Source organism: Cylas formicarius, unplaced genomic scaffold, assembly GCF_029955315.1.
Source record: "Cylas formicarius isolate icCylForm1 unplaced genomic scaffold, icCylForm1.1 PGA_scaffold_9__14_contigs__length_23061073, whole genome shotgun sequence".
Lineage (NCBI taxonomy): Eukaryota > Metazoa > Arthropoda > Insecta > Coleoptera > Brentidae > Cylas > Cylas formicarius.
In genome coordinates, this window is record NW_026844365.1 from 19,643,949 (window position 1) to 19,668,775 (window position 24,827).

Consider the following 24,827-nt stretch of genomic DNA (forward strand, 5'->3'; position numbering starts at 1 on the left):
TCTTTCTGATTCAGTGCAATATTCAGTACGTGTTTTAATTTTTATTGAGAGAATATCGTTTCAATCTTTCGAGATTTTCCTTTTCGCTGCTGCTGGAAAGAATTAAGTAAGTCCCACTCTGCTTCATTAAGTCAGGGTTTGTCAAATTTGCTGTTGGTAACACTTACATTCTTACGTCAACCAATGAGGCGAAGGAAGAAATTAGGAGCATTTACCTTCAGCTGAAAATTGTTCCCTTATGTGACATGGCGTCTGATAGGAAAGTCAGTTCTTAAGCGGGTATAAAAGCCATTGTTGATTTTATGACATCATTTTGCGTTAGGGCTTATTGTAAAAGCCGCCGATTTTCTCTAGACACTTGCATTGATGGTAATGCATGCAAGGAAAACGCAACGGATGAGCGATGGGTATGCATTCTCCAGGGTTTTCCTAGCGAAATCTTTTAAGATAAAAAAGTTCGCCTTTTCGATTCGTTAAGGTTGTCTAATTTGTTTCATTTCTCTTAAATAGGTACTTCGAGAAGCACCAAACCCATCCATATCAGGTAAACAAACGAGCAAAAAGAAAACTGTTGATGGTAATGGTACACAGTTGTTGGGAAACACATTTTTCTATAATTAGGTTTTTGTATTTACATTTTTTCAAATTTATCAGGTTCGTTGGGCAAATAGAACGTTTGGTTTAATAGAATAGTTAACAATAAAAAATATGTACATTAGCATATCTTATTTGTTTTTTTTATTTTTTTTATTATAATGATTAAGTATAAAAGGTGGGGACTAATTTTGTTTTGAAAAATCCGAATTATTTTTTGTATTAAAACCGTGGAAGTAATTCTTTACATCAAAATAAACATGGCTGACTATTCAAGGCATATAACCTAATTTTTTACTCCATTAAGATTGACAGATAAATATTATCGTTTAGACATAATTTTTGCAATAAATATTGTTTAATTTAGTTTAATTCTTTAAAATAATTTTATTTTTCATAAAAACCTATTGCAATATTTGGAGGTTCATTTACCTTGCAATAGTAATTACAACTGAATGTTGCAAATTATTGGAATGACATGAATTTTATTTTTATTTTCTTCTATTATAGAATTCAAAATATGGCTCAAAGGGTTATGGACCAAGCAGTGATAGGTATGACAAATTCCGCGATTCACCAAACGGAAATTACCGATCAGACAGTCCTGATTCTCAGTCGCCGAGGGATCGAGATCGATCATACCAGTCCAAGGGCTCCTATCTACAGAAAATACGTGAAAAGGAGAGAGAAAATAGAGACTATAAGGTGTCGAGGGACAAATATTCGGGTAATTGCAATAGCGTAACATATAAATTAATAAATGAGTTGTTCATGTTTCGGTTATAATGCAATGATAAAACCAAAATTTCGCCTTTTAACTACAATGCCGGTTTGAGCCGTACAGTTTTAAATCAATAGGTTTTATATTATACTTTGCCTCGTTTCTGGGTTGTGTTTCTTTTTTTAGTAATATGTCTTTAAGCAGAGATTATCAATGTAAATTTTTTAGACACAGCTTATAATCTGTGTTCTGGTTATATTTAGAAAGTATTTAAAGGTTTTAATGTCTGTTAAATTGCTTACTATATAACTTCAAAAAAACTCTCTGCCTGGGCAAAATATAATAACTAATACTAATCATAAGCCTTTGAGGCAATTATGCATAATTGCAAGTGATACTTTATACTTCAAAGCCTTCTGCATTTCATTTTGTTTTTTCTTCAGATTGTAATAGATCTCCTAAAGATAAAAGGAGCCGAGAGTCTGAGCACAGAACCAATAATGATAGGAATGATGAAAAAAGCATCTTGCATCCAATAAAATCAGCTCAGATGTCCAGGGACAGGAAGCCCATTCATAATAATTGTATAGATAAAGTGAGTGAGCAGGTGGTTTTTTTTGTTTAAAAAATCTTTGACTTATTAGATATTAGACTTATTACAAAAATTGAACGTAACTGTTACAGTTTTGTTTGAATACCTTTTTAGAGAGATGACAGGGATAGGGTTACTAAAGTTGGTGATTGGTCAGAGCACGTCAGTTCATCTGGTAAAAAGTATTATTACAACTGCAAGACAGAAGTGTCCCAATGGGAAAAACCAAGAGAGTGGATTGACAGGGAAAGGGATCGGTTCAGAAGCCGAGAAAGGGACAGAGATGATAGGAGCTACAGTAGTTCCAGTCGATCAAGCATGCGTAAGTTTAGTTTGACAATTATACAAGGTTTTTTGAAATCTGTAAAACCTGAAAAAGTTTTCACGTTCCGAATGACTAGGCAAAGTCAATGATTTTTTTTGTTGCTATTGTATCTACTCTGGGCGAATTTAATTTTATCATGGTGCATAATTTTGGTTAGAAGGCTTTCCTCCTTCCTCAATAGGTTTAAAACTTCTCAGAACTTTGTTTTTGTGCAAAACTCGTAAAACTTGACATTTTAGGTTGAAAATTTAGGAATTATTTTTGTGCTATAATATTCTACTTACTGAACTCTAGAGGATGTCCCCTACACCAGAGAACTCTCTCATAAGTAACATTGGCATATGTTTGGTAACTCCATTTAGATTGTGTGTAAGGTAAATTAGATAAATAGCAAGTTTGTTATGTTTTATCCCTGGATATAACAAATGCAAAATAAACAAACAATAGAAGCTAAACAAGCTAATAATGATGAGATATTCTAATTTAGAACGCTATTATTTCAACCTAATGGTTGATACTTCATTGTCACAAATTCTGCAAATATTTTTCAAATTATTAAAACAACTGGTGCTTGATTTATTAAGAAAGGATGCCGACGAGAATGTACCCAATCACTGTTGACGACCTGACATAAAACCTTAAATGATATTTCTCATATATTATTTAGATTGTGGTTCTGTTGACATTACTGCTTTATATGGCTGACTGTCTTAGAGACACTAAATTTTTGTTTGCTGATGATGTAAAGTTTTTTAGAAGAATCATTCATGATCAAAATGTATTGCTGGAAAACCTGAATATACTGGCGTATAAATTTTTGAAATATAAATTAATAAAAAATAAAAGGGTGAATTCAACTTCTAATATAGAAGGTAGCAATATTGTAAAGTGGTTAAGCAGCTTGGTGTGTGGTAAAAATATATTTCGAGTAGTTTTTATTTTAAAAAACGAAGTATTATGATAGTATTATTATAATGAAAATACAGTTTCTGCATATGTTGAATTGTTTTAAAACGAGTGAGGGTTCAATAAGGCCACCCCTTTCATTCTTCTTAACTAAATTTAAGGAAAAACTTATTCAATGACAAAAAATATATGTTTTCAGTTAGTTTGAATACAAAATTCTACCAATTTAATTTAAAAAAATACTTTCCACTTGTTTAATTGTTCAATAATAAGAGTTTTCATTCAATAATGGTAAATTACACTAATGCTGAAATGGCAGATACATATGTCTTTTATGTACGGGCGCGCAAACGGAAATTCCTTGGAAGCTGGTCGTCCATATACACAAGCCTATCCTAATCGTAGACTCAATCATCACAACTGATGTTTATGTACTCAGAACTACTTAATGTTCCGTCACGAAATTTGAGACAAAATTGCACCGTTGCGTTATCATTTCATGGCAATAATTACCTTTGTCAATGTCCTATTGAAAGAATTGTATATAACAATAGAATAAAATAGACTGGAACTTTATTAACCATTCATATAAGTTATACAGCAACAAATAACAAAACATTGTTACAATAATATAGAGAAGCAACTAATAACTATTATATTACATAAATACTTATTATGAAAATACCCAAAATATGGAAGCTCTTATAGCGTATTATGACTAACTAGCTCCAAGTGTTTGTTAGTGTTATAAAAGACATTCTGAGTTAGAAAGTCTTTCATTTTTATTTTTAAATTGCTTAAAAGGTAGGTTTTTAAGATTTTAAGATATTATTAGATTCCGAGGATGTCAATCTGGAGTAACCAGGTGTGATCATATCAACTTGCCTGGTATTGTTGTGATGCCTGTTAGTGGTTACTCGATGGACGTCAGCGTTTTCACGTATATATAAGACAGACCGGTAATAGTAATAATTGTTGTTCATTTGATTTTAAATATTAACTATCAGCATTACATTACCGAAGTTTACAATTATAAGCAATAATTTTTGTTCTCTTAGGATACTGTGTGTTTGCCCAGTAACATCATTTAAACAATTAAAGGTTGATTCCTTAATTTAAAAGTTATGCTAGATAGCTTTTATTATTATTTTCTAATCTATTCCAAATAAACTACATCAAAACAGCTTAAGCCTAATCCAGATAGTGAAATAAAGTCTTGGGCGTGTTACTGAAATAATTTTATTTATTCCGGATGTTTGTGATTAGAGTCTTGGTTAAGTTTAATGTTAAATAAATATGTCGCCGGCATTTGGTAGGTCACGAGAAACATTCCAGCTCGAGAGGGCCCAATGGTGGCAGTAGCAGTAGTAAAGACGGCGGCCGGCATTGGAGCAGCAGTAGTAATAGAGAGGTCAGTGATACCTCGTCGAAGGAGTCATCTCGTTCTTGTTTGTCTAGGAGGCATTCGAATCCGGACAATGTGCAATCATCTGTGGCACAAGACATGGATATTTCACCCGGCGATAGTACGCCTACCTCGGAGGTAGGCGTTCGGCATAATTATTACCTTTTTCAAAACGGTGTCTCTTTTTTTTTTCGTTAGGTGTCTTATAGCACCAACTCGTCGCAGCAGACGTCGTTAGTTGTGGAACAGCCGGTCGCGGGTCCCGTTTTGCTGGCTAATGCCTTACCTCGTCTCGTATCACATCCCGCGACCGTGGCGGTGCTTCCGCAAGCCACGCCTCCGGCGATGCTACCCATAGCGGCTACGGTCAAGGTGGCGACGCCCACCTTATGCGTTGCCTCTCCGCCACAGCCTCAGCCGGCCTCCAATACGCCTTGCCCCCCATCCCAGGGAGCAATTCCAGGCATATCCGTTGCCCTTAGTCGATTAATTAGCAATGAAGATCCAAAGAAGGTGGAAGCGTTAACCGTGGACACTAATCATAGCGGAGCGGTAGGGGACGGACCACCGACACCCACGCACTCGGAAGTTCTCGATTGTGCTAAAAGTAATAAGATGGTCGTGCCAGACGGAGGGGTATTTTACATAAAATATAGGTCAAAAATACAAAAATAGAAGTTTAATTTGTGACGTATATGTGTATTGCTTTGTTAATGTAAATTTATACTAATCTTGTTCTTTTCGCCTGAAAATTACAAACTATACTTTAACCTAGAATAATACATACCTGTAGGTACGGGCAAATAAAAAAAAATGGTCATAAAATGTTTGTAAACTTTTTGTAGAATATCAAATCTTATCAAGCTGTTTTTATTGTAGCTAAAACAAAATAGAAATATAAACAAAAAATGTTTTCTGATCGCAGAATGTAACCTCATAATTATGATTTATTATGATTTAGTTCAGTAATAATACACTATTATAAACAAATCGGACATATAGTGTGGGTGAAGGGATAAGCGGGTTAACTTTGGAACCAGAGCAAATCTAAATGTGGAGATTTCAGATTGATAAATTTTTTAGTAAAACGTTTTTTCTCTAGGGAAAAATTCAAAAAAGAAATTATATTCTCAGAGTTTTGTTCAGAAGAGGCCTTTAAAATGCAAAAGGTCTAATTTCGTGTGCTCGTCAACGCGAATAGTTGAAATTACAGCTATTTATTGTAAATTTTTACGCGATCTTTTTTTTGATCAAGAATGTTGAGAGGGATGAATTTCGGACGTATTCACTCAGACTTTTATTGCATCTTATTTTTAAAATAACTTATAAAATATACGTTTTATTTGATCTTCATTTTTTTAAAGAGGCTGGAACAAAGATTTTATTGACCAGGTTTTCGGCTTAAATACCCCCCCCCGCCCCTTTTTCGTGTGCTGGTCGGAGCGAAGAAGGTCGTTATCATTTTCGTTTTTGCAGTAGTACCTATGCCGACGGGTAGTCCGCCTGGGGGCACGATCCCCACGTTGCAGGGAGTATCGAGTTCCTTGCAGGCGCTGCGGCCTCAAGGTCCTACGATTACGCCTTCTTTAGCGAACCATTATCGGGATGATTTGGTTAACCACGTGAGGGGCTGGCCCGCGGAAATATTAGAAAAGCAGGTTAGTTTTTTTGAGGTTATTAAAACGATATTATACTGGGTGACACAAGATGGTGGGAACACTCTGTAACTTTTATACGGCTTGAGGTAGTGGTTTAAAATTTGGAAGGGTTAATATAGGCTGAATGTCCAATTTTTGGGCAATATGTAGTCAATGGTTGTACTTGGCACAACCTATATTTTTTGCATTTTTGGATTCAAGAGATCATTCAACGTAGGATAGGACGGTTTTTGTCATTAAAAAAAATTATTTAATTTTTGAAAATTGTATCTAGGAGGCTGTGACCATCATAAATATTATTTACTGGGTCACCTGATCATGGGAAAAATTGTAAATGAAACTTTACTTGTAATGAAACTTTAATGTAATGAACTATTAATTTTTTAGGATAACCTCGTTTTTTGAAATAGTACCTTAGTGGGAACAAAAACATTTTAAAGTCGGCACTTTTTTTTCCGACATTTTGACACCAAAATTTTCAGAATCCGTTAAAAATTAAAGTCACAGGAAGGAAAAAACCAGATAAGTTAATACATTTTTCTAAAACAAAAAATACTTATGTGGCTTTGCTTCTATTCATTATTGTCAAGTCGGTAATATTAAAAATGCAGAAGAAACTCTCGACAAGCTCATGCAGTGAAAAGAAAAAAAAACAGCTTAATATTTAAAAAATAATAATAAAATTAAATTAAAGGGAGAATTTCTGCTGAGATTCAACGATTAGTCAGAAACTAACGTAGGTATTGTATGTATACGTACATCATAAGCGACAAGCACTTTTTACCGGAAACTCAGAAGAACAAGAGAATAGATTTTTTTTTCTTTTCACTTTCACTTTTTCAGAAAATTCAATACATTATTTTGAAAATCTGTTAGGAAATAAACCTCAACAATGTCTGCAGAATCGATTTGAAAGTGGTATATCAACGTCTCTTACTGTAAGACAAGTTTTCCATTGACAGAAAACATCAAATTTATTTATTTTGGAACTGGAGTTTTCTATTTCTTTGAATTAAATAAGTGCTATAGATATTTACTTAATAAATAATTTATTTTAAGATGAAACTTTCATCAAATGTTTTCAAAATTCCTTTTTCTTGTATACGGCACCGGATGAGGTGCATCCGCGCAGCGGCCTTTCACAGATCGTAACACAGATATCAGGCTAACTAGAGAACAATAAATCAAGAAAATTGTCATACTTATTTGGGAGTTGTCTGTTTTTAAATAACCCCAAATAGGCCACACAATCGGAAACAACAATTGCCTCACTTGAGAGATTCCGGCAAGGCGTAGCACCAGTTTCACTGTTGGACCATGATAGTTTGGGTAAATTAAAGTCTCCCAAGAGTAAAACATCTGTGAAGTCCTTTTCATCCATCAAATACATTACAGAGAGACAAAAATTTTCATACACTTCGGGCGAGGAGACACCTGGGATACACGTATTGCCGACCAGAATCTTATTAACCCCCATGGTTACCTGAATAAATATTTGCTCTACAGTAATAATGGGAGGGCTAAGAAGTTGGCAGGATATAGAGCTCTTCACAGCAATAAGCACCCCTCCCTGAGTCAAACAGTCACTAGTTGCTGCGACACGACACTCTCTGACTCTAGAAATTACATTCTCTGTAGCCCTTTCTAACATTTCCGGATTTATATTATCAAATGCAGTCGATATTCTCCTCTGTAATTCTTGTAGGTCGAACACTGGAGTTACATAAACACGGTCTTTCACATCGCCCAAACAAAAAAGTCTAACTGTGTCGAGTCAGGTGACCGTGGGGATCAATTGACTGGACCGTGTGTTGAGATTAGTCTATCCCCATAAACATCACGTAGATGTTCAGTGACATCTCTAAAATTAGCCTTATTATTCTCGTCATGTTTATCTAACAGCCTTAAAAGAATGTTAACCAGCTGGGTTCACGTTGACGTATCCTACAACGTTGATTTCTATTTCTTCACTTGTCGATTATTTTGTGGATTTCTCACTTTCAATTCCAGCTTTCTAAAGAAAGAGTGTGTAGGAAAGCGACGTCCCGGATAGCGGGGGCTACATACAATGCACGGGCCTGTATTTTAGAAATATTTCAACTTTTTCTCCATTTGTAAATTGATTATTTTCGATCATAATCCAAATCGATAACCCGACAAAATCGATAATCTGATAAAAATGTACAAACTGTCAGAATTTTCAATCATGCCGACTTGATGATGAATACAAGCAAATCCACTTAAGAAATATTTTGTTTTTTATAAAAATGTATTTACTTATATGGTTTTTTCCTTCCTGTAAGCTTATTTTTTAACGGGTTTTGAGACGTAATATTAGCAACGAAGGTATTGTAAAAAAAGCACCTGATATTTATTTTGATTTTGACATCCTATCGTGATAATTGGATATAGAATAAAAATATAACGAGATAAAAAAATAAATGACAATACTAAATATTTGAAAAGACTTTGTAAGAAGAGTACCTATTATTATGGCTTTTAGGTCTGTGTATAACAAAAGTGCTCAAAAAGTTGCCAGTTTATTGGCGTTTCCGTCATTCATGACCTTCCTCAGAATAATTAGTGTCTACAAATACATTTAAAATAAAAAAATCAATTTTACAACTATATAAAATCTCAAACTTACAAAACAAGTTCTCCACAAAACGAAAAAGGGGGGGAGAGCATCGCGTGCCATTAAAACGTTTAAAAATACAGTAGGTTGTTGTCGTATATTAAAAGGTCTTTACGTTTTAGTTTTGCTAAAAATGTCTGTAAAAGTTTTGATTTTGTCCCATTTTTTGGCGATAACTTCTTTGGCAGTGTTTACTGGAATGTTTGCATATAAGGAAATGACATCCAGTGAAATTAGGGTGTAATTTTTTTAAATGGAAATATTTTTAATTTTGCTTTTAAAGTCGAAAGAGTCTTTAATATAATATTTGTTTTTGTTTATAACGTTCGGAAGAATGTCTTTTAAATATTTAGATAATTTTTGAAAAGGTGACTGGATACAGGACACTATCGGCCTGAGGGGGATCGATTTCTCATGGAGTTTGGGCAGCCCATAGATTCTGGAAGAGTTATGAGAGATGTATAGTTTCTTTTCCCCATGGCCGAGTATCAGTACGATCAAAAAATGTCCAATTTACTTAATGACAAAAACACTTATAGAGAAATGAAAAATGATCCAACGACAATTTTCCAGAAAAAAAATAATGACTTGATTTCCTCCTGGACCTTCCTTATTCTGAGGTAGGTCATGAATGACCGAACTGGCAACTTTTTGAGCACTTTTGTTATACACAGACCTAAAACTCAAAAATCAACACGCTAATATATATAGGAAAGGTCTAAGATACAAACAATATGAACGTTAATTTTATAAATTTAAATACCAAAAAACTGTTTGCTCTATTATTAATAATTTTACACATCACGGAGAGACTTTGAAATAGCAATGAGAGCAATAGGAAATGGTCAATTCAAGAACTATATAATATTTCAAAGCTATTCATTTAAATATTGATATTGTTAATATTGAATTTTAATATTAATGAAAGTAATAAACAAAATGGTAAGTTGTCCACTTCCAGTAAAAAAAACAGTGAAAATTTATTTTTAACATTAATTGAATATACATGGATTAGGGTATTTTAATTTTTGATACATTTTAAAGTACTAAATAAATTTACCCACTAAAACTATGTATGAAAGAATTCAAAATCTACTAAAGAATAAACGCGAGGTCTTTAGTTAAGATGGACCTATATCTCCGCCATTGGTTGAAAGGAGCTCAACACCGGCATTATTTGAAGGTTATAGGCAACTATTTTTGCCATATAAAATAAGACAGTTATATTCATTCTTTGACAATAGAGAAATGTATAAAAGAATTTGAGTATGTCCCTACATTTAAAGACTACACAATTTACATTACTGTACTCATTTATTGTATGTTGTATCAAATTATCAGAAATATTATGTGTAGTCTTGGGACAAATTCTAAACAAAGTGTTATTTTCAGGCTAACAAATTGGCGGAAGAAGCACACATAATGGGTAGTATACAGTGTTCAAAAGTGTCGGCAGATTTAAAGTCGGCGAGATCGATAGTCCGTTTAACCGAAATACAGGCAACATTACAAGAGCAAAGGTATGATTTAGCGGAAATGTCTCTAGAGGTCGCGATTGTTGACTACATTACTAAGCGTTCTGGTTTTTTTTGCTAATAAGATAGTGTTAATTCTTTGCAACAATTGATTTAAATAAAGCAGTAACAGCTAAAGCAAATTTCAATTTGTATATGACGGTATATTTCAAATAAGAAAAAAAGTTAAAGCCTACAATGGATTTTATTGCCTCCTGATACTTATAATATTTATATAATTTTTCATGCTGCTACTACATGGCGAAAATTTGTAGTTTTCTTTAAAAAATGTTTTGATATTTGTATGGAACACGTCCAATAAATCGGTTCGAGACTTTTAACTTGTCGGTAAAAATACCTAGTTAAATTTTTTTAACTTCATTATTTGAAAAACGGAAGCCTTATCTTATAAAAAGATAAATATTACACTAAATTTAACTTTTTTGACCCTTTGAAACCCCAAAATAATTTAATCCTATATCTGATCTAGTCGGATAAAGACGACAAGCACATCTTTATCAGACTTAAGTCATTTAGAAAGTATTTCGGTTTTCAGTAAGGCAAACTAACGACTAAAGGAGTACCTAAATCGGTCTAAGATTTTATGATTATTTATTAATAGTACAAATCCCAAGATATAACTAATATTCATAAAAATTGGTTCTAAATGGTAGAATAAAGAATAAAACTTTAAAAAATGATACATTTTTCTTTTGAAATTGGAACCATCAAATTGACGTTCTTTCAGTTCCACATTGTTTAACAGTCTGTGACGTAAGTCTGATGTCGCATGTCTGAGGGTTGTGCTGGGGAATGAGAGCTCTCGTTATTCTTTCTTAGGAGTGGGTCTGGTTTTGTTGTGTGATCAGTGGGAATTTGACATTTGACAAAATATAACACCCGGGATGCGATTATGTAAAAAGTAACAGAGTTTTAATTCTGTTGAATTTAGCTAATGGCTTCTAAAGCATTGGCGGAGAACTATATTTAATATATGATTGTTTTTCTAAAGTCCTTCAATGCGATGGTTTTCGGTAGTTTTTAATATTTCTGTGCAGGATGATGGTTAAAAATGTTACAAAAGATATTTACTCATTTTTGGAACCCTGCGGTTTACCTGGAAAGGCCCTCTTTTCGGTATCGCCACTTAATTATGTTCGAACCAAGTCTTAAGAAAGTTAAAAAAAGTGTAAGTTAAAATAAAAATATTTAATTAATCTTAAAATATTTATATAAATGCGCTGTACAACCTATTTAGGTTATTTATCTGGTACATGATACATGGTTATGGTACAAAACCTGCAGTAGCAGTGTGCTGTCGTTTACATTTTTAGATAGTTCTATGGGTACACATTTTCCAACTCATCCGATGTAATTTTCTAATGTATCCATTCCGAATATCATTTAAAGTTGTCCTTAAAGTATCAAACAAGAGTGTGGGGTACACTAAATTGGAAGAATAAGAAGTAATAAACACGTGACCTAATAACATCGCTCTCGGCACAGTTAGTTTGAATATAAGGAATAAAATTAACTTAAACGCTACCTACGGCGGAACAAAGTTTAAATCGCAGGCGACAATGTCAGTAGTAATACAAGTTTCGAAAAAAAGAAATATGTTGGGTTATGAATTAAAGGAAAACATATTTATTTTTAATTTTTTATTATTTATTTATGTATTTCGTTGTACTTGAGCTGTCACCTATTAAATCTATTAAATATTTTTATTTTAGTTATTTACTATTTACAAAACTGCCTGTTGACTAGGTCAGAGCTTAACTGAAGCTAGCTCGCATTTTACTCTGTACCAGCTTATGAAGTGGTCGGAGCTAACGGAGAGACATGAACATTGTCTCCTATGGTAAACACCTGATTCGCGGTTAAGATTGTTTGGTTGTTTAGAGTTTTCTATGCATCCTCGGATTTTACTTTGGTAGAAAAATTGCATTCAAGAATTTTAGATTGACCAAATGGGACCGGTTTCATAATTGTGTTGGACAACTGCTAATGAGTTGATGTATCGTAACTTTTGATTTCTCAAACGGAATCTTGTCTTTGAGGGAAGTTTTGTTAAGGTGTATTTTGTAATGGAATGCTCAATATCTGTAATGTGGACATTCTTTCAAAGAAGAGCTGATGCTAAGTGTTTTAATTCAGCATTTATAATTTTTAATTTATAACTGATCATTTCTCCTTTAGCTCCGCCCCCCTAAAACAGTATATAAGCAGGTACAGAATTATTTTGTATTATATTTATAATTTTCTATTGGATTCTAGGAGTTCCTACTGTGTGGAATATAATTCAGTAACATGTTAGGAAGCAAACATTATTTCTAAATTAAAAGGTATGCCTGCAACCTAATTGATCATCAAAAATATCGTGCTATATAATGTTTCTTATATGGTTGTGATTCACACCATTGCTCTTTTGAACATTTTTTTCTATTAAATAATAAAAGAAACCCGTAGTTAATTTAGATTTTAGATAAGAAAGAACTTGCAAAAACTGAAAATGTTGCATTCAAAATAATGTCAATGAAGTGATGTAGGAGTGAAATTTAAAAAGAGACTTTAGAAGGACCCCAATAACATGTCAGTAAAGAAGCACAATGTAATCGTATTATTTTTCTAAGCACTACTTGCCGCTCCATCTATTTTCTAAAAGGCGAATCATCAAGTAAAGTTAACTAAGAACTGTAAAACACCGCCACATAGAGAGCGCGGAAGTAAGTTTACGCGTATGCGCAGGTCGACTTCATCAGTCTGCTTTGTTTAGATGCCTATCCTTGAAGTTATTTTTTTGGTTGCAAATCAAAGTTTGTTAGAGAATTTGCTCGTGACGACACAACAATTAAAGTGTTCGTGAGTTTTTTTGAATTTGAATTTATGAGATTAGATTACAATTTAGGTACCCTGTCTAGTCCGCTGAAACAGTTTTGGAAACCTTTTTGCCTTTTTGCCATATGTCCTTCAACCGTAAGATTCATTCATTAAATTATATGGTGTCGTTTCAATAATAACCTGTACGTGCAGGGGCGTTAAAACTTGTCCACCTTTGATAAATTGAGTATGTTTGAAGTACCACTATTTTTAAAGGTCCTTTATTTATTTCCGATTTCCAGCCGCTTTAAAAATTAGGAACTTGGTATGTTATTTTTAAACTGATATACTGTAAACCCTTTCCAAACCCAAGTTACCGAAAATCAACGAATCAGGAATAAAGCGTAGGTATGCGATTGATGGGTTGTTTGAACGTCCGTAAACGAATATTCTAGCGTATTTTTATTGAGCAATTTGGTTTCAGGATATTGTTCTTGCGTCAGCAGATTAAAGAATTGGAAGAGCTGAAGTCACAGAATTCATTTATGTCGGACGACTGTTAGTGATAAGGTTATCACAAGATTTAGTGTAACAAAAGGTCTGTTTCACTATTGAATCAGTTTTGCATTATTTTATGTTTTAAGTAACTCGGTGTACATTAAACAAAAAATTGTTCCCCTACGGTACAAGTGTCTACTGGCTTGATGAAATGGTTTAAGTTTTGTATAGCTAACTGACGACTTCATAAAATTTACGAAAGTGACTTTGTATTATATCGGTTTTATGTTTTTTAGGATTTAGATAAATTAATATAACGTTATGATACTATAGTTTTTCAGATTGTGTATATTTTCATTTGTTTATAAACATTCGTTTTTCTTGTAACCGGATACACACATGTGAATGAATTTCCATTATTTGGACTATTATTGTAACGGTTTTTAAATGTTGAATATATTTTTTCTATTTATTTGTTTTTTTTGTTCGTTTTTTTTAACATACTTATGCACCATACTTGAAGCAATTGACCAACTGCCAAATGAAAGTATACACAAGTGGCACCTGAAAGCGGTTCTCAATTTTTTTTTTTAACGCCGAACTCATTACAATATCTATTGTGATGGACACGCGAGTCTATATTTTTCTGACGCAGGTACCTGAAGTTGTTTATTTAAATTTTTGTTAAGTGTGGCATCTCACACTTGGCTTTTTTCAGCATAAGCCGAAAATAAAAGGCGTTTTGTTGCCTACACTTCCTGCGCTGAAACAATGTTGATTATTTTAATTTATTGAATTATTGAATTTGGATGAATAGGAACTCGGTTTTTTTTCAGATATCCCTTCATTTTCAAAATACAGTACGGTAAAGTTTTTCTTATCTCTTTTTAATAATTTCAAGCGACGGAGGATTTAGCATTGACTTTAAAAGAAATAGAATTTACCAACTTTTGCCTCTTCAATTCAAGTATTTTAATATGTTGCTTCATTTTCGCGAGAAAAATTAGTAAAATCGTTCTAATGCATGTTCACAAGTAATATTAAAAAATTATGATAAATGTACATGTACATGTACAGGGTGATCAATGAATAAAGGTATTAGTCCCTATCTGGAAAGGTAATTCAAGAAATCGCCAAACAAGCACGCCAGTAAAAACCGTATTTGGATTTTTTTCCAATTTAAATTATCATCTAAGAAACACCCAGATATTTAATATTTTGAACCTTTTCAGTTGTAATTTCTAGCAAATTTTAAGTGTTCAATATGAAATGTAATTTAAAATAAATCGTAAAAATAATGATTAAATATATTATGCTTTTTTTTTAAATGTCACTTGTGGACATGCTTTAATGTGCTTTTTATTTATTCTCGGCAATTTTGCTGTTTTTCAAGTTCTAGTAAATATCAAAATTTAAAATGAACCAGTACCATCGTTTTGTCAATATATTCGTAAAGAAACCTTCAGGGATGTCACTGCTCTAAATCAGTCACGCAATATATGGTATAAAATAAGCTTTTCCAGCAGACTGTGGTGTAGTTGCAGCCATATAGTTATTAGATAATATAGTGACCGTAACTGTTGATTCACGCCATGTCAGCGGCCATGTTACCTGTTGAACCTTACTAGATGTTCTGGAGAACTGTATTTTTTTTTCAAATTTGGTGTATGGCCAAAGGGCCCATACACAAAATATTTTCGCACCTCTAGCGCTGCCGATTCAAGTATGTCTTCTGGTTTGGCGCAAAGTTCTAAGTTAATGTTCCTATGAATATCTATTTCCTTTACTTCGGAAAAAAGAATTGCAGAAGAGTAGCCAAAGTATAATCTTACCTGGAATTTTTGGAACACCCTGTATTAGCAAATCTATATAATGTAATGTAAATGTATTAGCAATTTTGAAATAGGTAACTTGTTCACACAGAAAGCGGGGCTCGTCGGCCAAAAAAAATCTTCCGAAGTGAGGCAAATCGATAACATAAGTAGACATATTAACAAAAGTTACTCAGAATCAAAAAACGTACATACGTACTATTCCGTTTGTATTTCCAATGTTATCCATTTTGAGTTGAATTGGCAACGCCGCAGGTGCGTAAATATTTCAAAAAGGTGATGCGGCATGGCCATATACCCAATTTAAAAAAATAACCTATTTAGTTCTTCCGAATTTCTAATAGGACGTTTATATCTAGGATCTATATGGTTGCAGTCCGTTGCTACATTAGGGCGGTGCTTAGTGACGTTGCTTTTCGCCAAATAATGACCGTTTTTCTACATTTATTGGAAATGTGTTTGTCTTTAATTTCTGAAAATTCGAAGATAATCCGCTAAAAAGAAAATTAAAAAAAATAAAATCGTAGAAAATTTAAAAGTAGAAAAAAGTAAAAGCTTCATTTAAACGTTTATTTGCAAAGAAAATTGTTTAAATGGCAATGTTTGCAAAAAGTATAAAATTTATGTCCAGTTATCCAAGTTGTTTTGAATTTTACTTTAATTGTTCCTATTTTTCACCAACTTTGATTAGCAATCCGTGTTACTAACAAATGTTTGGAGTTTAAGAGTTTAGAGTTAAGCTCTGAAAAAGCTAACAGAATGAAATTAATTAACAGATAAATTCAGTTGAATTGCATTTGAAGAAAGCAATAATGTGTAGGGGTTCAATATAAAACAAGCAAGTTGACACTTCCGGTATAACCGTTAAGTGCTGTCGCCATCATGTATATAAGTTTGCGTGTTAGATGTCACCTTGTTTTGCTAGCTTTTATACAGGATGTTTCATTATAAGATGATAATCCTTAAGGATGATTAAAAAAAAAACTTATTTCAATGTGAATTCGCAACCGGTTTATTTTTTATATACAGGGTATAGCAATATTTCAAAGGATTCAAGGATTCCGTTCTAACTGTTACTTTTTTGCTTAAATTTTCTAAGATTTTAAAGATAGACTTTTTCAATTGTTTTATGCATATGATTTATCTATTTTACTCCAAAAATAAAAGCCTGAAAGGATTTTCTTATCACTTTAAAGCGTCAAGAACGTCATAAAATAAATTTGAGTTCTAAAATCATATAAAATCTTTGTACTATTTCATCAACTCCATTTTTCACTAGACGTTTCATAAATCTCAAGGTAGGTGGCGCTCGAGTCATGTAAATTCAAATTCGTTAAATTTTAAAGACAAAAGTTATTGAACCGGAATTCAGTGTTAACTTAAAACATTAACCACAAAGTTGTATTTTTTTTAAATTTAGATCACTTATTGCAACATAAAAAATTAAGAATTTATAGATGAATTTTAGAATTGGGCTTGAGACGATACTGACATTGTAGGTTCTCTCTGAATGAAAAATTATTTTATATAAAAAATATGTTGTAGTATGTTCATAATCATCTAATTAATACAAAAATTTCATTATGAGATTATTAATTAAGTAATATAAGACATAAAAAATCACAGTTAAAACAGATTCACCGATATGTTTTTTTAATTATTAAATATGATTTTCTATATTTTTGTCGAAAACGCTGCATTGAACGACGCAAAGTCAAGAGACCGTTTTTACTCAGATATTAATCGCCACTTTCAAGATTGGGAAAACCGTTTTTTTTTTTTGTAAATTGCAACACCCTGCATATCAAAAATAAAGCCATTGCGGACCTACATTGATGTAATCTTTTTTTGTCAATCAACATGCCCTTAAGGGTGAGCATTTTATTATGAAACACCCTCTATACTGTGACCTTTTTGAATTGGAGTCGGCCCTGTAAAATGCGATCTAGAAATTGTGCTTTTCTGGTAGGATATTAAGTATTCCGACTCAAATTTTCGTGTGCATGGCATTTTTATCGAATTTTATCCTACACCACCAACTGCGCTGTTGCTAGTTGTTCAAATTCTTTCATTTGACACAAGAAAAATAAATGCCCTTATTTATTATCGATGATCTAATAACTTAATTTTATTCTTTTTATAACGATCGTGGGTGCGTTCCTATATAAATTTGTACTTTTTTTACACCATTAAAATCTACAGAATGTACACCAAAAATTTCAATATGGTATGGGTGTTTACTGTTTCTAACATCTTCGGTTAGCGTTGATAATCCAACTTCAGGTATTAATGTGAATGGTTACTTTGACTGCATCGGACTAATTCTGAGGTGTGCTGTTATCAAACTCTGAGGAATCCTAAGTCATGCCTATTTTTTTAGCACATATTATTTGGCTTTTTTTTTGTAGTTGTCTACATGTAATTTGAAGTGTATGTCTGTTGAATATAATCTTATAAAACTCAAATGTTCCAAACATTAAAATTCTTTTTAATCAAATGTAGCGTTTTACTCAAAATGAAATATTTATACTAACTCTGTATGACTTGCCATCGATGATCAGTCAAACAAATGTATTATCTAACCTGTGACAGCGGTGTTTTTCAGACAGACAACATTGGAAATACAAGCGGAACACCATGTATATCAGTAAGTTCCGTACGTTTGTTGAACTCCGATTGGAATCCTGCAGACGTTTCGCCAACTTGGCATCTTCAATGCTCGCGCTCCGAAAACAATTCGAACACTTAAAAGCAAAACAAGAAACGTCATTTGTGGTGTTCCACAAGGAACGATTTCTTAGGTACTGAAATTTCTTCCTTTTATGTTTTACTCTAATGCTTTACCACACTTTGAAACCATCAAACTGGAACAAAATAATGAATTTCTAACGACTGACTCAGCAAAATATTTGGATATAATTGTGGATAGTCATCTAAGGTGACACAAACATATTTCTAGTTAAGTTACATAAATGTTCATTATATTAAAGTTTACTACTCCCTCTTTAAATCGCAAATAAATTCATGTGTTTGCTAGCGTTATTTTAAAAATCGTTTTAGTCCTAAAAAAACCGATTGTGACTTTATTCTAGATGTCGTTATGTTAAGTATGAACAAGCAATAAATATTGCTTCAGTGCTGAACAGTTTGTTTATTAATAAACATGGAGTGATTTCAAGTTAAAAAGCATTTGAAATTTTATAGACCATTTAAGAAGAAACCGGTTTATTGAATTAGTTGCTCCGGTATTACGTTCGGTTAATATTATATTAGAAACTCCAGGTGACTGTGAAACTTATGTATTGTGACAGTACATGTCAAAAAATTAATTTTGTTTTGTTTATTTTTGTTGGTCACTGCGTAAAGGAAACGAGTGGCAGTTGATGAATGTCGATGATTTCTCACTCTTAGAATGCCTTGTAAAACTGGTCAGCAATGTTGGTCGATGTTTGAGAGAAATAGGCCAGATGCCTACAACTACCGTTCAACAGAAACTTGCTCAAAAAGAAATGATCTTCCAATATTGGTATTGGTATTAAAGGGGGGCGCCCTCGCGGGCGTCCAAGCACTTAGGCCACCAGATGGGCCCATTGTGCCCCAGGCCGCTCTAGAGGTCGTCCAGAATGCCGCCCCTCCTATAGAAGGTCAGCAACTCCTTTAGCCCAATACCGTGCACTGAGTCCGGATCGATCAGGGTCGTTCTGAAGACTCCCAATCTTGCCCATGTCAAGGCAGGGCACTCGGTGGGCAGATGGTACGGGGTCTCCTCCCCTTCCATGCATCACCTGCACTCCGGGTCGTCTCCAATGCCTAGCCAGCAAAGATGCCTCCTAAGCCTGCAATGTCCTGTGTAGGCCCCTGTTAGTGCTCTACACTCCCTTCTGGTCAGTCTAAGCATCTCCCTGGTCCGAGGGAGGGCGGGCCCATCCATCATAAGCCTCGCCTGCCTCATTCCCGGAGCAACTCTCCAGCCCACCGCGACCCGGTCTCTCGCCCGGGCTTCGAGAGCACCCCGCCTCACACATGGGCGACCCCTAAGCGGGGCTCTGGCCCTATATGCCTATGCGAGGAGCCCTCTCTGGCTAAGGCGTCCGCTGCCTCATTGCCCCGGATACCGGGACCCAGACCAACATGACCTTCGTCTCCTCAGTACCCCTTTGCACTCCTTTATCAACAAGGAGCTCGTAAGCACTGACTTCAGCGCCATAAATGCAGCCCTACTATGCGAGCAGAAGAAGACCCTCCTGGTTTTGTGGTTGAGCCGAAGCACCTCCCTGACCGCCATCAATAAAGCGAAAATTTCGGCCTGTAACACAGTGCAGTACTGACCGACAAGCTCGATCCCGTTGTCTCGCAGTACGCTCGAGCCCCGGCCAGATCTACCATTTTGGACCCTTCCGTGTACCAGACTAGTCCATCCTAGGAGGGGACTCTGTCCACTCTCCACTCTTCCCTTGATGGGAACAGAAAGGTCAATTTGTCAAAGAAGGTCATCTCGGGGATCATGACGTCACTCGGCATGCCCATGGCCCTGCGATCCCCGCGACAGCCCTCTAAAATGTCGTACGGACCCCGATTGAAGGTTCCCTCCCTCCAGAGCCAGCAACTCGCCAGCCTCACAGCTGTTCTGGCCGCCTCCATCTGCACCCGATCCGCCAGAAAGGGCAACCGCATCAGAGCCTCTAGGGCCCTCGTGGGCGCCGTTCTTATGGCGCCCGTTATGCAGAGGCAAGCCAATCTCTGCAGTTTGTCAAGAACTAGCCTTTCTCCCGTTCTTTTGGTCCCCGGCCACCATGCCACTTCCCCATGCGCGAGCATAGGCACCACCATGGTACCGTAGATCCACTGCATGATCTTCGGGCCCAGGCCCCAAGTGCCCCCTACCGCTCTCCGGCACGCCCACAGAGGTCCAAAGGCCGACCTGGTTCTTGATCTTATATATTCCTGGAAGGTCTACTTGAAGTCCAACCATACCCCCAAGTACTTGACACTTCCGCTTGCAGAAAGAGGCACCCCATCCATCGAAATGTTTTCGAAATTTTTCTGGTGAAGATGACGATCTCCACCTTGCCAGGATTGACAGCCAACTTGTTTCCAGGCACCATTGTGAGAATCTTACCAATGCCCTGTTCAGGAGCCCCTGCATCCTCCTCACGTCCGTCCTCTGTGTTCTTCCCTCGGACACACCACAGGAAGGGGGACAAGACCCCACCCTGTGGACAACTCCGTGAACCAATGGAGACCTGCTCCCCACCCAGTCTTGTCTCGACCCTCCGATCGGTTAGCATGGAGCGGATCCAGCTTACAATGGCAGTCCCCACTCCAGTACGCTCCACCGCCCTGTAGATCGAATACAGGGCCGTGTTATTGAAGGCTCCTTCGATGTCAGCGAACACGCACACCGACAGCCTTCAACATTCCCCCGTGTCCGGATCAACGGACCCTGGGAAGTGCGTGGTCAGCAACTGTTGTAGTGTGTCCGCTGGTCCCGCTGTGTAGCCACCGCCGGTCTTGCGCACCACTCCCAGTCTTCCCGCAGGGTCACTTCTGAGTACCCTAAGGAGGCTAGCCGCGTCTGGGATATTCATTACTCCGTCGCAGTAGCCCCTCCAGGCCTTTGTGATGCCCGTAGTTCTTTTTTGTACTGTCTGCGGACCTCCCTATAGAGATCCCAGTCCGCACCTTGGCTGCTGCTCCTCGCGGTATTGAACAGCCTCTGCACTCTCCTCCTGAGACGCTCCAGGGAAGAGCTCCACCAAGGAGCCCTCCCCGCCCTATGCTCCTCTGTCTCAGGGCAGCTCTTCTCGAAAGCCCGTATCATAGCGGAGCTGACGCGGTCGGCGGTCTCGTTAATCTCCTCCAATGTCCGGTGTTTTCTTGGTAAACCCCCTAGGCGCCAAGCGAGCTCCTCCCTATAGAGTTCCCAGTTTGTTGCCCGGGGGTTCCTAAATCTAACGGGTTCCCGAACACCCATCTCCAACCCAAAGGTGATGTATCTATGGTCCGACATAGAGTCCTCCCCACAAACACACCACCCAGTTATTTCCGGGAGGCCATGAACTCCAGTCCCCCCTTCTATTAGTTGCCGCGCCGCCCCACAAAACGTGGTGAGCATTGCTGTCGCAGCCAATCAAAAGAAGATTCGCCTCCTCACAGTAGGAGACCAAGTCACTGATCTCTTGCGGCGGACAGCTGCGGTCGCCTGGAAAGTACGCAGAGACGACTACTACCTCCCTCACGCCGTCCCAAGTGGGGATCTGACCAGAATTGGAACCAGGTCCCGGGACGCCTTGGCCCTTAGGAAGAAGGCCTCGAGCCCCATGCTTAGTATACAGGCCCTGGGACCGCCCTCTAAGGAGTCGACACTATGCAGCATCGACCCTCCCAGAGATAAGCCCCTAACTCTTTATTTTACAATCCAGGGCTCTTGGATCAGTACAATGGATATACCGCCCTCCGAAATTTTTCTGCATAAGTGGGCCGTTGCAGCCCTGCTGTGTTGCAGGTTAATTTGTAATATCCCCGTGAAGACGTTGTTACGGGAATACAACGTGAGGGTCACGATGCTAGCCTCAGCCTGAATCCGAGCCAGAGATAGCACCTCCCTCTGCTTCCGCTTCCTGACCGGTGGACCCTGATGGGATCCCCCGGTCAACCTCCATCCGAGATTCCTCCTCGGAGGGCCCTCCGGAGGTCCCCTCCACAGAAGCCGTGGGCGCCGCCTCTCCGACAGGCCCCTCAACCTCCATGGACAAGCCCTCTTCGTGTGAGCCCCCCGCGGCCACCTCATCCCCTGCGGCCTCGGCGCCGTCAGGTTCACTTTAACCTGAGTCGCCAGGCAGAAGAGAAGTGAGCTCTTAGCCGTGATTGCGCTTGCCGATTTCTCGTCCACGCCCACCACCAACCTTGTGCCCCTTGCGTCCTCCGTCCTCTAAGGCATTCTGAGCTGCCAGGCAGCGGACTAGTGCCTCGTTCGAGACACCCGCCCCCAGGCCGGAATCCAGATCGCCGCCCTTCTAAGTCTGAATCCTTCCGGACCGACCTCCACCAGGTTTGTGAGCCCCCAGGGCCTGACGTTGATCAGCTCCCTGCGAACCCACTCCCTGGTTTCTTCATCCATCATCTCGATCAGGATGTGACTCCTCCACAGCCTCACCGACCGTATCCGCAGTAGGTCCTCGGACGACCTGTCCTCTGCGACCCACCACCAGTTCAGGCCCCCCGCCGCCGCTTGCGCATAGGACCGAGCCCCCCACTCAGAGCCCCCTCCGGGACGGCCCGCCTTTCCGGCCCCAGCTTTCGCCAGGCCGCGTGTCGGCCGCCGACCCCCGGCCAGTGCCCCAACCTGGGTGGTCTCCCCCATCTTCCTTTTCCGCTTCCCGCCTGCCGTTTCCGGTGTGCCCCCTATGGAGCCCTCCGTTGACGGCGTGGCAGGATTTCTGGGCGCCGGAAAAGAGCGCGTCTGCGGTTCCGGAACCGTCACCCCGAGTCTCTTCTTCTTCGCCCTCCTTTTTTCCGCCCCACTCCTATGTCTGGGGCGGTGTGTCGTCGTGGTGGTGTTCCCGGTTTGTACCGAGCCCTCCACCCAGCTTGCGACCTGGGGGATCCTGTTCAGATCGCTCTTGGAGGGGGCCTTCCTGAGGACGCCCCTGCTTGCTGGAGCCCCCCTGGGTCCCCTTCTCCTTCTCCTTCGCAAGTTTTATATCCGGATCCATATAGGTCCCACCAGTTGCTAGGGAAAAAAATGGTCCACCTCTGCAGAGCCCCGCATGCAGAGGTAAGGCTTTCTTCCCCGAGGTGCGCCCGGTGCCTCGGGGTTGGGATTGGTAGGGACTGATCTCCTATCCAGCCATGCATTCCCTAGGCCCGACCCCTCACCGTAGGATTTAGGATTTTTATTGAGGTTTACTCCTTTTGGTCCAAGTGGTGAAGCGCAGACCCCCCGCGTCGCGTGCCCAGTCGTCGAGCCGGCACCCGACGCCTGGTTTATCAACCGACTACAAGCCAGTTGGCACCGTTATACCCTGTGCAAGCGCTTAGCCACGACATGACAGCTGGACGGGGTGAGCTGGTCACGACTGGTTATTTGTCAGCCCTATTGGATTTTTACCTCCTCGTGCCTCCTTATTCAAAGCCATCCAGGCCCGTGAGAGCCTGGGCTCCCCTATCCGCCACCCGGGGGACGCGCCTCATGGATTGCTCAACCACAGAGGATACCATTATTACTGGAAGATGTTCCTGTGAATTTAAGACAACGAATGTGGGTTCAGCACTATGACGCACCTCCACTTTGGTCGACAAATAACAGAATATATTAATCAAAATTATACAAACCGGTGGATTTCAAAAGGTTCAGCAGCCAGCTAGCAAGGTCACCTGATCTTAATCCCTTCGATTACTTTTTATGGGGAAGACAGAAAACTTTTATGTAGAAGGTATTGAAAACAGAGAACAACTGGTAGCGAGAACTATGGATGTCGCAGAAACTCCTGGTGATCCTGAGACTGTTAGCGGAGCTACCATTTCAATTCTAAGAAGAGCTAGCAATCCATCAATTGGGTAGATATTTCAAACAACTAATTCAATAAAATAAAATATAAATAAATAATAATGATATAATAATAATTAATGCGGCTTTTTTTAAATGGTCTTTAACATTTCAAATGCTTGTAGTTCAGTTAAAATAGCGTTCAGGATATATGTTCATTTTAAACTTGAAATCACCCCAGCAAAACACTCTCAGGCTATGGAAGTCATCTCGTGGGACATCTTGTAGGTATTATTTTTATTATATACACTGTGTGCCAAATAAAACGACCCACTATACGATCTGAAAACTTTTTGTTAATACAGGGTGCCCCAAAATTGTCCGCCCCAAAATTGTCCGCCCCAACATTAACTTTGTTATTTTAAATGGAACACCTTGTATATTTCGGCATTCTTGGAATACTGGGTTAAAATAAGGGTCACTTTCTTAAGAAATTCTATTCAAATTTTGCGTAGTATAGGCAGAAAGAGAAATTACAAACTTACCCTATTTTTTGTCTTAGAATTGATATCTGAATAAAAATATAACGTGTTCTATTTGAAAATCTTGAGATTTTGTTAATTGCATTCGCCAAAACGACAACACCTATTTGGGATACCTTGTATAAGCTGAGGCGCATCTGTCAAACTGAATGAGTCTCTGGTTAAATTTTCGTTGCAATACCTGTATCAGTAGCGTCGCAACACAATTTTATATGGGGCAATCAAAATATGAAATAAAAAAACACAACCTCATTTTCTGCCTAAAACATGCAAAATTCGACTTGGAATTTCTTAAGA

General features: G+C 37.8%; 1 protein-coding gene across 1 annotated transcript; it reads left to right on the forward strand.

The window, feature by feature from the left end:
* Positions 1-193: 193 nt before the first annotated feature.
* On the forward strand, positions 194-17,969 carry LOC132707239 (WW domain-containing adapter protein with coiled-coil homolog). Its single transcript, XM_060679008.1, has 10 exons — positions 194-407; positions 511-544; positions 1,105-1,321; positions 1,759-1,910; positions 2,022-2,229; positions 4,455-4,681; positions 4,742-5,150; positions 6,020-6,201; positions 10,229-10,356; positions 13,655-17,969. The coding sequence occupies exons 1-10, from the start codon at positions 367-369 to the stop codon at positions 13,731-13,733; spliced, it is 1,677 nt and encodes a 558-aa protein (XP_060534991.1). The 5' UTR covers positions 194-366; the 3' UTR covers positions 13,734-17,969.
* Positions 17,970-24,827: the final 6,858 nt, after the last annotated feature.

Excerpts from the sequence above, each read along its gene's own strand:
- LOC132707239 (XM_060679008.1), top strand. The coding sequence starts at position 367 with ATGGTAATGCATGCAAGGAAAACGCAACGGATGAGCGATGG. Across the intron at positions 1,322-1,758 it reads GTCGAGGGACAAATATTCGG|ATTGTAATAGATCTCCTAAA; the intron begins GTAATTGCAATA and ends TTTTTTCTTCAG. Across the intron at positions 6,202-10,228 it reads CGGAAATATTAGAAAAGCAG|GCTAACAAATTGGCGGAAGA; the intron begins GTTAGTTTTTTT and ends TGTTATTTTCAG.